Genomic DNA, 13023 nt, shown 5'->3' on the forward strand with positions numbered 1-13023 from the left:
CCTCCTGCTTTAGTCTTATCTCTCCTAGTCTCTCCTAGTCCCGGCCAGTAACCTAATTTCGGCTCGTTGCAGAAAAGTAGTGACCGAGTGCATTTTGAAAACAAACCAGACAGAGGCATTCATTTATTTAAACAGTTCTATATTTGAACAACAGTATACCATACTCATTACAATTTCATGCACTGTGAAATTCTTTTTAAACTTCTCAAAGATCACAAACATTATATGTAGACATCAGCCTAAATGAAAATATTGCTTCTCTAGTGGTGAATTTGGCACGGAGGAAGCTGAGTACTGCTTAAAATATAGTTCGCTATGAGACAGATCCCAAGGTCTGTCTGCACATAATACAGACTAGTTCAATAGGCTACAATAATAAAACATGAATCTAGTTGTTTAAATAATTTCTTTATATGAACGTCTTAAGGAAAACGTCAGCTGTGACCGTCCAGCATGTAAAGCCGACATGGCAGAAGTAGATGTGGTCTTCTAACAGAGTGTGGATGTGTTGAATGACTTCTGAAAGAGCTCAATATTATTGCCTAACTACTCACTGTAGTTGATAGTGGATGGAGGTGAGACTACATACCTTTCTGCAGGTAGAATGTAACCTAAATTTAAGAGGTGCGTAACACTGAAGCAAACCATTTTAATTAAGATTCATCAAGAAATGTGTGCAAATTCAAATGCCTTACGTTAAATGCCTCAAAAGGTAACTGCACATGTACAGTGTGAGAAACAAAAGCTGATCATCAACGGTAACTGAGATTCACTCTGGAGTTTGACCCACAGAAGGCCTGGACAGTACTCTGTCTCACTTCCGTAATGGTGCTGCAGAAGGACTGTGGTGGGAGGAGGTATTATTCACCTTTAGCAGCGCCTCTGTTCACACTGCTTGAATTACTGCAGTCTCAGAGAGGACGGGGGAAAGAACTAACTATTATACACGCTATTGCTCTGAACCAATTCTAAAACCAAAATGTTGATTTAATAATAACAGTAATACTACTACTAATAATACTACTACCACAACTACTAATAAAATTTTTAATAATAATAATTAAAATGTTATTAATAATAATAATATAAATAATAATAATAATAGTTATTATTATTACACTTTAATAGAAGAGTTGGTAATATAAATGAACAAATGAGCATGACAGGTATCTTTTAGTCTGCTTAGGTTAGCCACCCTGTTATAACTGCTACAAATAAAGACTGATTTAACCTGGATAAAAGGACCTGGGATTTAAAGCAGAGACCTCTGACTGCACTGCTGCTTGAAAAAAGACATGATTTTCCTGAAAAAAAGATGTTCTCTTGACCTCTAGAGTCTTTTCCGACGGGGTCGTGGGGACCCGCCGGAGCGGGCGGGCGTGGGAGCAGGGCGAAGGCTCTGGGGAGGATGGGAGGTTTAGTTCCTCCGCAGCGGGTGCCACATGGAGACGGGCTTTCGCAGCGTTGCCAGCATCTGGTTCCAGTGAGTGATGCCCATCCCACTGGCCTCCGGGCCGATGATCACATGACCCACGTTCTCGCCGCGGCCGTCCTCCGTGTTTTCAGCCACCGTGACTCTCAGAGAGAGGTCCTGTGCACAGACCGTGGACATTACACATGCATGCTCTCAAACCTCAATACGTTATTTATACCGCAGTGTAAGCATAATGTTGATACAGGTGTGGTTTCACGTTGTGGATGCTATATGGTGCAGGTGATCTGTTCTGTAAGTGCTCATATATGCAGGGTGCAGTGAGAGACGTGGGGCATTCAGTGTCTCCCACAGACCACCGCTATAAACCTCTCTACAAACACTCGACTGGTGGTTAAGTCTGACTTCAAATTGACAATAATGTACAACAGTGTCAATGACAAGGCCATGCAACACCACTACCTTATAAATCTTTTGCTTTCCAGCAAAGGTGCACTGAGCTAGTTTACAAACCCTTGCTTGGGAATGGAGACTTAGTGACAAGGGTCATTAGTTGTAGCTGGGGTCACACTAACAACTACACCAGCTACCACTAATCCAATAATTAATGGACTACCTAATTCTCATCTGAAGAGATATTTCAAAACAAATCACAAACCGATTCCCTCATCATATCAAAGGTGCTTGAGCAATATTCATCCATAGTTGATTACTTGTGTGGCTTTTTAAAAACAACTGCTAAATGCATCACCTGTAGCACAATGGCAGGCACGGAGAAGATCATAGCCTCGTTGAAAATAGGGTTAGTGTCGTCTCTTTTTACAGATGTTTTCTTCTTACTGATCTTCCTGCCATCTTGGAGTAGGTAAACCTTCACAAATGGATCTGTTCAAACACAAAAGCGTGCGTTCGGCACCGGGGAAGGAAGGCGAGAGGTGAGAACGGTGAGGGCTCTCTGGGCACCAGACTACCAGGCAGTGGGAGCTTCACGGCTCTGCGCTGACCTGCCGTGGATTTCCCGTTAGTCCACACCAGGTTCTTCGCTTTAGCCACAACCACCGTGAGGCGCTCTGCAGTCGGCAGATAGCTGAGGGACAGCAGAACCTCCCCCACAGCGTCCACGGCCTGTGTACCGCCAGCACAGCACCACACACACAAAACTTTCACTGGAAACGCTGTGTTAAGGTTAGCAATCGATTTAAAACGAGTCGAGCACACCTCAGACCTTACAGAACCGGCTGCTGCTTCTCACCAGTGTGTGAAGGGTGATAACAGCTTGTACCTGAGCTGATTGTAAAGCAACCTTGGGTATCTTGAATGGCGCGATATAAATCTAACTTTCGTTCATTCATTCAATGTGTGATTGGAAAAATGTTTCATTTTATTTCAATCAGAGTATGAATGGGCAGAACATCTCTTAATATCTTGAATATTGCATATGCTACTGAAGAGGCCATTTAAGAGCTGTGTCCTCACAGACACTGCAAGGCCCTCCACTGTTCAGATGAACAGAAGGAGTTCTTTCCACTATCTAGTTATGAATCCAAAAAATCTTCTCCTGTCTCTTGAGGGGTGGTGGTTCAAGATGTACTGTACCTGTGGCATGAAGGGTGTGAGATACGGTACGGGATGATGTGAGTGCTCTCAGAGAGGGGCGGGCAGGCCCATTTGGGCTTTATAGACAAGCATCAGGGTTTTAAATCTGATACAGAACAACAGGAAGCCAGTGGAGGGAACACAGCACTGGAGTGAAGTGTGTGAGCTTGGAAAGGTGAAATATGAGTCAAACAGTTGTATTGTATTTCAGCTGAAAGTGTGTAGTGGTGTGTGGTGTGTGCAGGGAGGTGTCTGGTGTGTGGTGTGTGGAATGTGGTATGTGCAGGGTGGTGTGTGGTGTGTGCAGGGAGGTGTGTGGTGTGTGCAGGGAGGTGTCTGGTGTGTGGTGTGTGGAATGTGGTATGTGCAGGGTGGTGTGTGGTGTGTGCAGGGAGGTGTGTGGAGTGTGCAGGGTGGTGTGTGGTGTGTGCAGGGAGGTGTGTGGAGTGTGGTGTGTGCAGGGTGGTGTGTGGTGTGTGCAGGGAGGTGTGTGGTGTGTGGTGTGTGGAATGTGGTGTGTGGTGTGTGGAATGTGGTATGTGCAGGGTGGTGTGTGGTGTGTGCAGGGAGGTGTGTGGAGTGTGGTGTGTGCAGGGAGGTGTGTGGAGTGTGGTGTGTGGAATGTGGTGTGTGGTGTGTGGAATGTGGTGTGTGCAGGGTGGTGTGTGGTGTGTGCAGGGAGGTGTGTGGTGTGTGGTGTGTGGAATGTGGTGTGTGCAGGGAGGTGTGTGGTGTGTGCAGGGAGGTGTCTGGTGTGTGGTGTGTGGAATGTGGTGTGTGCAGGGTGGTGTGTGGTGTGTGCAGGGAGGTGTGTGGTGTGTGGTGTGTGGAATGTGGTATGTGCAGGGTGGTGTGTGGTGTGTGCAGGGAGGTGTGTGGAATGTGGTGTGTGCAGGGTGGTGTGTGGTGTGTGCAGGGAGGTGTCTGGTGTGTGGTGTGTGGAATGTGGTGTGTGCAGGGTGGTGTGTGGTGTGTGCAGGGAGGTGTGTGGAGTGTGCAGGGAGGTGTCTGGTGTGTGGTGTGTGGAATGTGGTATGTGCAGGGTGGTGTGTGGTGTGTGCAGGGAGGTGTGTGGTGTGTGGTGTGTGGAATGTGGTATGTGCAGGGTGGTGTGTGGTGTGTGCAGGGAGGTGTGTGGAGTGTGGTGTGTGCAGAGTGGTGTGTGGTGTGTGCAGGGAGGTGTGTGGAGTGTGGTATGTGCAGGGTGGTGTGTGGTGTGTGCAGGGAGGTGTGTGGAGTGTGGTATGTGCAGGGTGGTGTGTGGTGTGTGCAGGGAGGTGTGTGGAGTGTGGTATGTGCAGGGTGGTGTGTGGTGTGTGCAGGGAGGTGTGTGGAGTGTGGTGTGTCTGCTACAGTAGTCTAGTCTTGAGATGGAAGGAGTGCACAAACAACCGAGTGTCCTGCTCTATAAATAAATGGCTGAATCCTCCTGATGTTACAGAGAAATCTGTATGTGTGGTACATGTGTGGGTCAAATGAGTAAAATGTGCAGAGAATAGCTGGTTGTCCAGAACTACAGCCATTTGTGGACAGTGTGATCATGGTCACACGCTCCTAAGACCAGGGGATGATAAATAAATGAGAGCATGTGGACAATCTCCTAGACACATATGAACCTGAGCATTCATAAAGAGGCCTTGAGTGACCCCTTGGCTTAGTCAGTGAAGCGTCCAGTGAGACAGTATCATGTCAAGATGGTCCATATATTTTATCCATAATATTCTAAGACTGTGACAATTGTAATGACTAATAATTACTGGACAAATACGGTCCAGTCAAGTGCACTGTGTGTATCAATGTCTTCAAATAAAATGATGCTCATATGACAGCACTGGACTTGAACCATGAACTACCAGATCATGCAATATCATTAACGAGTATTTCATTGCTGTTGAAGAATGCATTACACAAAATGCATCTTAAAGAATTCCACAGTGCCATGATCACTGCATACTTGATCACCTCATACCTGTACTTGATCACCTCACACTTGATCACCTCACACTTGATCACCTCATACTCAGCTACTTGGATGAAATAGACCACAACAGTATGGACTGGCTGGGTGTGAGTGAGGCCTGGGTCGGGCTCTGGTGTGTGTCTGCTAGAACCTTGTTGATGTCCTGCAGATACAGCCAGGCGTCGAAGGGCCGGATGGACAGGTCCAGGTCGGACAGCTTCAGCTCGGCTACCCCCGCACTGATGTTCCTCTCGTCTGAGTCCACCCCGAAGGCTGAGAAGCGCAGGCTGGTGTCCTCCAGCGCCGCCGTGTCCAGAGGTACGGAGAAGCGCTCCTGGAACACCACGGTGAAGGCGCTGCTCTGGACCTGCAGGAGAGAGAGTCCCACACACACATTAACATACCTGTGTTAACATACTGTACCTACCTATGAGCCACAGTCTGGGAGAGCTGAGTGTTGAGTCCTACACACGTACAAGTAAGACTGACCCTTCAAAATGGTCCTGCTGAAAGACAGACTAAGCTGCCCATTTACACTACAGTTCAGTCGACCCCCATTAAAGACCAAGACCAAGTTCCTTAACCTCTCCATTTAGATTAAACTGGGTTTGATAGCACAATGTTCCTGCAGTTTGGCCTTTTGCTGTTTTGTAATGTAAATGTAAGAATAACAGAAAAGAAAAGAAGCTCTGAAAACCTAAAAATCTTTGCAGTTTTTTCTTTTGGCTAAGCACATGGCTAATGGACTTGTCTATCTCTCAACAGAGACTTCTAATTTGCAAGCTAAGCATAAAGGAGCAAAAGCAGGTGAACTGGATTGTGTAGTGGTACAGATGGCAGCTGTGCTACTCTCAGCTCTCAGAAGCAGAACCGATGCTGAAGCGTCAGAGGATTCTCGAGCCCGTCACCTGGGGCTCCATCAGCACCATCAGCACCATCAGCACCCGTCACCTGGGGCTCCATCAGCACCATCACCACCCGTCACCTGGGGCTCCATCAGCACCATCAGCACCCGTCACCTGGGGCACCATCAGCACCATCAGCACCATCAGCACCCGTCACCTGGGGCTCCATCAGCACCATCAGCACCATCAGCACCCATCACCTGGGGCTCCATCAGCACCATCAGCACCATCAGCACCCGTCACCTGGGGCACCATCAGCACCATCAGCACCCGTCACCTGGGGCTCCATCAGCACCATCAGCACCATCAGCACCCATCACCTGGGGCTCCATCAGCACCATCAGCACCATCAGCACCATCAGCACCCGTCACCTGGGGCTCCATCAGCACCATCAGCACCCGTCACCTGGGGCACCATCAGCACCTGTCACCTGGGGCACCATCAGCACCCGTCACCTGGGGCACCATCAGCACCCGTCACCTGGGGCACCATCACCACCCATCACCTGGGGCTCCATCAGCACCATCAGCACCCGTCACCTGGGGCTCCATCAGCACCATCAGCACCCGTCACCTGGGGCACCATCAGCACCCGTCACCTGGGGCACCATCAGCACCCGTCACCTGGGGCACCATCAGCACCTGTCACCTGGGGCACCATCAGCATGGCACCGCTCCTGGTGGCCAAAGCACCCGGATGGAGCTACCTTGGCACCATGATGGTGACGCTCAGAGCTGAAGTGGCACTGGGCACTGACACACGTAGTCGGGGTCCCACAGGGGCGTGACCCGGGCTCCTCACCTGAGTGACCCCCACGTTGAGCTCGTCGGGCAGCAGGATAATGGTGACGTAGCAGCCGGGGAAGCTCTCCTCCTCCCTCTCCAGCAGGTCTTTGCCCTGGTGCAGAGTGATGTGCAGCAGGCTGGCGCGTGCCTCCAGCTCCAGAGACACCTCCAGCTGGCCCACGGTGAAGTCATGGCCGAAGGTGTGGGCAATGGAGGAGATGGAGCACAGGGACTCGCTGGAGAGCGACCTGCTCAGGCCACCACCCCCACCCTCCAGCTCACGGCTCATCAGCTCCAGCGTCCCGAGCTCCCGAAAGCCGTCGGGAGTGTCTGCCAGGTGCAGACTGGGCTTGCGGCTAGCCGACGACGCCCTCCGGTGATTGGAGGCTGCGACGCACTGTGTAGGAGATCAGATGATGAAAGCATGTATGTTCACCATAGTTTTGGGATGAAGTATTACTGCTCGCTGGTGTGAAGGAGTAGCCTTCTCACCTTCTGCCTGACTTCAGTGTAGGAGGTGCCATATTTTTCTTGCAGGTACCGGTAGTCGAAGTTAGGATATGGTGAGGGGGCTGGAAAGGAGCCAGACTTCCAGAGCTTCCACAGGTTCACTCCCACTACACCCAGCAGGATCAGAAACCCCAACACATAAACACCCACCTCCCAGGAAGGTGGGTCGCGGACCACTGACAGCCACACACACACACACACACACACACACACACACAATTATCTGTGAGCATGTTGGGGGACAGTAGATGTTAATATATGTCTTAAGATACTTAAGTCAGTGTCTTTCTCTCACCACTGAGATGGTATTCAGAGATGTCCCGTCCTTGAGTGGAGGACATGGTCCCGCCACCTGTAAAAAAAAAAAAACGGTTACAGAAATCAGGAGTAAGAGAGAGAGAGAAAGAAGAACTCTCTGAATGCTGTTTAACCTCTGAGAAGGACAGCAGTGGTGAGAGTCAAGCACAGCATATGAACAGCATTAAAAATATAAAAACAGAAAAATTCAGTCTGAGCTCCTTTGCTTTCATTTTAATTTGAGGTTTTTAAGTGTCAGTGCTTAAAAGTGTCTGTGCAGAAGACAGGAAACAACACTTTAGGATGTATAATCTTTTATTAGCAGGGAGGCTTTTAGGAGAGCGGTGTGCATGTGTTTGCGCATTTCTGTGAGAATTTGAGAATGAGCAAGACGGTATGAGTCACCCTCTCTCTGGCACTGAGGCAGACATTATACTAATGAGGGAGGAAGAGGACAGGCGCATGGTGCGGGAGAAACCCCGACTTCTGTGGAGAGGAGTGTGAAGGAAATCCAGCCTGGTACTGCAACACAGACAGCAGCTCTGCCTACGTGCCCACTCATAGCTCACAAACACACACACACACACACACACACACACACACACACACACACACACACACACACACACACACACACACACACACACACACACACACACACACACACACACACTCTCTCTCTCTCTCTCTCTCTCTCTCTGTCATCTCTCTGTATTGTTTTTATGAAATATTGCAGAGAACACATAGACAGTACGCAGCATAGCCCCAAAACAGATGACATGCATCAGTGCTAATATCACCACTGAGTACAGTTGGTCCTTATTGAAGGATATCTCCCAATTTTAAAAGCTTAGCTGTTCTTTTGCAGTAGCTGAAATCCCATGAAATATGGCTTCAGATTCAGACATATAGAACATCTTTTATGTTGACATAACTGCTTTTTTATCGCTGTAGAACAAATTCTTTTGAGAATTTGTAGTAACTTGATTCAGCACTTAAATGAAATCATGTAAGTTCTGCCAGGCCAGAGTAGTCAATACAGGAAAAGGCTGCTCCTGTCACTCACACTGCTGTGTGTAATTCGTCTACATCCTCCTTATATAAAAAACACACTCTCTTGATGTAGCTCAAATGTCACATCAGAGAATTTGCTTCATAAAAATTAACCACCCAAAGAATGTGATCTATCCAATAGAGTTCTGTAACACAGGGCCCTGCAAGGAACACTTAATTTGGTATTAGCATTTGGTCCATTTGAAAAACTGAAATGTGAACAAGCATGAATCTGATTCTGGTTCTGATCTGGTTTCAGGGCTCTCACTCATTACTCACCTGTGTACACCTGCAATCTTAAACAGGCACAGAGGCTGTTTGGCAGAGACCAACTTCATCATCTCTGTACCCCGATTTTAGTCAGCATTAGTTCATAAGCTATACACACATGGTCAGCATTTATGCAGTGTCAAGTATTGGAGGGGGTGGTGGTCTGAAATTAGGCAGGGTATCGTTCATCTGGTCATGATTTGCAAAATTCCATAAAATGAGATCAAATTCCATAAAACAAGATTCTTACTGATTGCAAAATTATTATTACAAGTCAAACATTTTCCACTTAGGCGTTCAGGTTCCTGCATACTCAAGTGAACACCAATAAAACTCTCTATTCACCTTTAACATTTATATTCATGTTAATATGTGTCGCTTTCTGATTTTTAAAGAGAACAATGATGCTATAAAGTACATCAGGGTGTGGTGTGTAGACAGGTTGTGCTTTTAAATCAGAGACTGAATATGGTTTAACTGACACGTGCTGGCACTGTGCCTGTAATCCAGGTTTTGCAGGATGAGTTAAGGCACAGCTGTGGGCCCCAGGTTATGGTCTTTCAAGTACTTGCATGTACTAGCAACACACAGCAGGAGCTCTACTAATGATACGGGCTGGAAGTGAGTGTTAGATGGCTCTGGGAAATGGAGCCTGGATTTGCGCTTGTATAAGTTAGAGAGGGAAGGAGAAAGAGAGTGAGGCAGAGAGAGAGAGAGAGAAAGAGAGAGAGAAAGAGAGAGAGAGAGAGAGAGAGAGAGAGAGAGAGAGAGAGAGAGAGAGAGAGAGAGAGAGAGAGAGAGTGTGAGAGGTTGAGAGAAAGCACATAAAAGCCCTTGGTAATGAAGACTGAAGTTATGATTGAATCAGAGTGATCATATGTCAAAATGATCAAATTATAGTGTCAGCTCTGCACTGGAGTAATGAAATATACCACATTGCTCCATATACTGTGCGTTTGTGCATTTGTGTGTGTGTGAGTGTGTAGTGCCCACACCCTGTTTACTGTTCTGATAGTCCACACGATTCCTTTTTATGATTAGAAAAAGCTCGTTATACTATTTCCATTCATATGTCTGTTTATATTGATGCTGTCAGAGTTCATCTCCATCCTCTCTGAAAACACTCAGTGCAGTCCCTCCATGCCGCTCAAATGTCAAATCGGAGGAGTGACTTAATGCAAGTGGTCCATGTCAATATAAAAGGCAGTGCTTTGGTAAGGCTCTGCCACGGCTTCTGAAGATCACAGGAACACAGATGGAGAGCCTCCCCCCCCCCCCCCCCCACACACACACACACACAGTGTAAAACACACAATGTAACAGTGCAAGTCTTACTCAGTGTGCAGAGACTGCTGGGAAATGAACTTTTAGATAACAAACAAATCATTGCAGTATAATGGCATCATTTTTGCTCTGCTGTGGGTGTAAGCATGTGCGGTAGTGTAAGAACCACATTCCACACGGTCTGTGTGTGGTAACAGAGGCAGTGCAGCTCTCTTCACAATCCACAGACACGGCACCACAGCATCGATGGTTAAAGCAGAACGGCGTGGACCTTCACTCAGCTGCTGGGGCCACCACAGGTGAACAACCACAGCCCCCCTTGGGGGAAAACGGATCGTGATTCACTCGTGCCAATAAAGCAGCTTCCAACTTTGATGAATCTGAACTTAATGGAGGGACAGAGACGCAGACTGCTCTGCTGAGGAGAAATGAAAATGTGCACTTCCTTCTATTGGTCCTCCATTGAAAAACAGCAGTGATCAATACTAGCGGGCCGGTCCTGGCACTGGGAGAGCAGCGTCAGAGCTGCACTGTCAGCTCATTGCAGTGAGGGGGCCAGTGAACACACTCTCATAAATCACCTGTGCTTTTAATCTCTCCAATGAGTCATGATAGTGTTAACTGCACTGTGGCCGACTACATGCACTTCATCACACACACACACACAGGAGCAGTGGAGGAGCAGTGTTATGACACACACACACACACACACACACACACACACACACACACACACACACACACACACACACACACTGCATGGTGGAGGAGCAGTGTTATGCCACACACACCAGCTCACAGACATACAGACATACACACACACATCAGCTCACATACACATGCGCAAATGCACACACACACTCGCACGCACACACATGCACACGCAGTTATGTCTAAGGAGACACATGCATCGTGACCAAAGGGACTCGAACTTGAAAAATCCGAGCTTCTGATACAGAAAGATTTAGCAATTGTTACAACAGCACCCTCCTGCTTGGCAAACACACATACACACATTTGCTCAAACACATACACACACGCAGACATACGTATGTACACACATACTCTCTCTCTCTCTCTCTCTCTCTCTCTCTCCATTCTCTCCATCTCTGCCAGGCTGCCAGAACGACACTTGGAGAAGAGGCTGAAAACTTCCCCCAGCTGTTAAAACAGCCCCATGACCTGTGTATGCTCCTCCACCCCTGGGTGCATGAGGCAGGGCACAGCCAAAGAGCAGGGAGGGGCATGGAGCAGGGAGGGGCAAAAAGGTGGGCGGGGCAAAAGGTGCTCCTCCTGCCCAGGTACACACTAGGTTTGCTACTGTAGCCATGCTGGCCCTGGGCTTTGACATAACCTTAATGGAGAGGCTTAAACAAGGACTGTGGGGAGGAGTTAAACAACGGCCTGTTTGGAGACCCCACCCCCATCAGCAAACAGTAATAACGCACTGGACAAAGGGCACTAGGATGGAGTCTGGTGGTGACCATGACAACCTTCTCAGCTGGAGAATGACTGTCATCAAGGGAGAGATAGGTTATTAAGAAGCACACAGCAGCGCAAATATCCCACTCATAATATCAACATGAATCTAAGGGCAGGAATCAACACCGCGAGAATAACTCGGCCTTGAGAAACTGTAACAGATCAGACGGGCACATTCTGAACTCTCCCCGGGGACTCTGCTGATCTGAGCTGTGTGTGTGGTTAAAAAAAAACACCATAGCGCAACAAAAAACAACAAATGTCCCGACATAAATGTTGCAGTTGTTTTCTTGGGACTGTTGAGCAGCGGTGCCACGCTGCTGGTGGTTCTGAACGGACAGCTCCACTGGACCTCATAACGGAGCCACTAGGGAACCCGCACGACCGAACGCTGCGTGTGCGATTCCTCTTCAACACTTTTGGGAGACGGGGGAGCCCGAATAGGCCCGCACGAACCTGTCATGTGTGTCATCATCTGTGCAATTACAATGTAAAAAGCTTACTTATGTTTGGGAGGTTGACTCTGTGTACGCGAACGACATTTACGGCTAAAACTAAAAAAAGACACACGCAATAACGGCAGAAAACGGCTAAATGCATAATGCGCTCCGAAGTGAATCTCGCAATAGCCGTATAACGTTGCAGGTCAGGTTCACATTCACCACAACATACTACCGCTGGTTCGGACCAGGGCGGAATGGCGGTTAAGCGCCTACCTTGGAGTTTGTTTTGGTGCAACGAAGGGGGGAAACTCCGGTCTCCCTTCTCCGGCTCTCACGCTCCTCTCTCCATCAAAGGGCTCCGGTACTTGTTACAGCAAAATGTGGAGGTTCACCGCGGTTGGAGATGCATCAGTGTGGCGAGAGCGATCCCGGGGCTGGTGCAGGTGCTGTGAGTCATTGGGAGACGGCGGTGTGGGGCTGCACGACCGCGGTCCTGTGAAGACGAGAGCGAGTCCCACCCCTGCAGTGCAACTTCACCGCGGGCGCGTTTTTCGCCTCCGTCGTGAAGTTTAAAACCGGGCGGACACGACGGACGGCGCCACCTCCGCCCGACTTGGACTCGTGTATTTGTAATAAGGTTACTTGACTTGATCTAAAGACACAGCCCAAAAAAATAGAAGATGAAGGTCCGTCACTGCCTGTTCACGGTTTAAACACCAAACCTTAGAAACGTCCACTATGCTAGACAGAAATCTAGTTTGGATTTAAGCATTCCTAAAAATGGATTGGATGTAGTGAAACACCGACAAATTGCGTCTACCGAGACAGAACGATAGTCCTGTGTAAAAGTAATGATCCATCTGCCTATCTGGTAGTGAAAGAAGACAGAGTGCTAAAAATGATTTGTATTTATGACACCCAAACAGTTCAGTACTAAAGCAATTAAAGTATCTCCTCCCTAGTGTGGCCTCCCCATGTTCGTACCATGACCACCATCCGCTTGTA

General features: G+C 48.2%; 1 protein-coding gene across 1 annotated transcript; it reads right to left on the reverse strand.

Moving 5' to 3' along the window:
- Positions 1–143: 143 nt before the first annotated feature.
- Positions 144–12858, reverse strand: syt12 (synaptotagmin XII). Its single transcript, XM_077006893.1, has 8 exons — positions 12292–12858; positions 7485–7541; positions 7172–7365; positions 6696–7076; positions 5140–5355; positions 2437–2557; positions 2184–2317; positions 144–1591 (listed from the first exon to the last, which is right to left on the reverse strand). Exons 2-8 carry the CDS (start codon positions 7528–7530, stop codon positions 1418–1420), a joined length of 1266 nt encoding a protein of 421 aa, XP_076863008.1. The 5' UTR covers positions 7531–7541; positions 12292–12858; the 3' UTR covers positions 144–1417.
- Between the last annotated feature and the right edge of the window lie 165 nt (positions 12859–13023).

This window comes from Brachyhypopomus gauderio, chromosome 5 (assembly GCF_052324685.1).
Source record: "Brachyhypopomus gauderio isolate BG-103 chromosome 5, BGAUD_0.2, whole genome shotgun sequence".
NCBI lineage: Eukaryota > Metazoa > Chordata > Actinopteri > Gymnotiformes > Hypopomidae > Brachyhypopomus > Brachyhypopomus gauderio.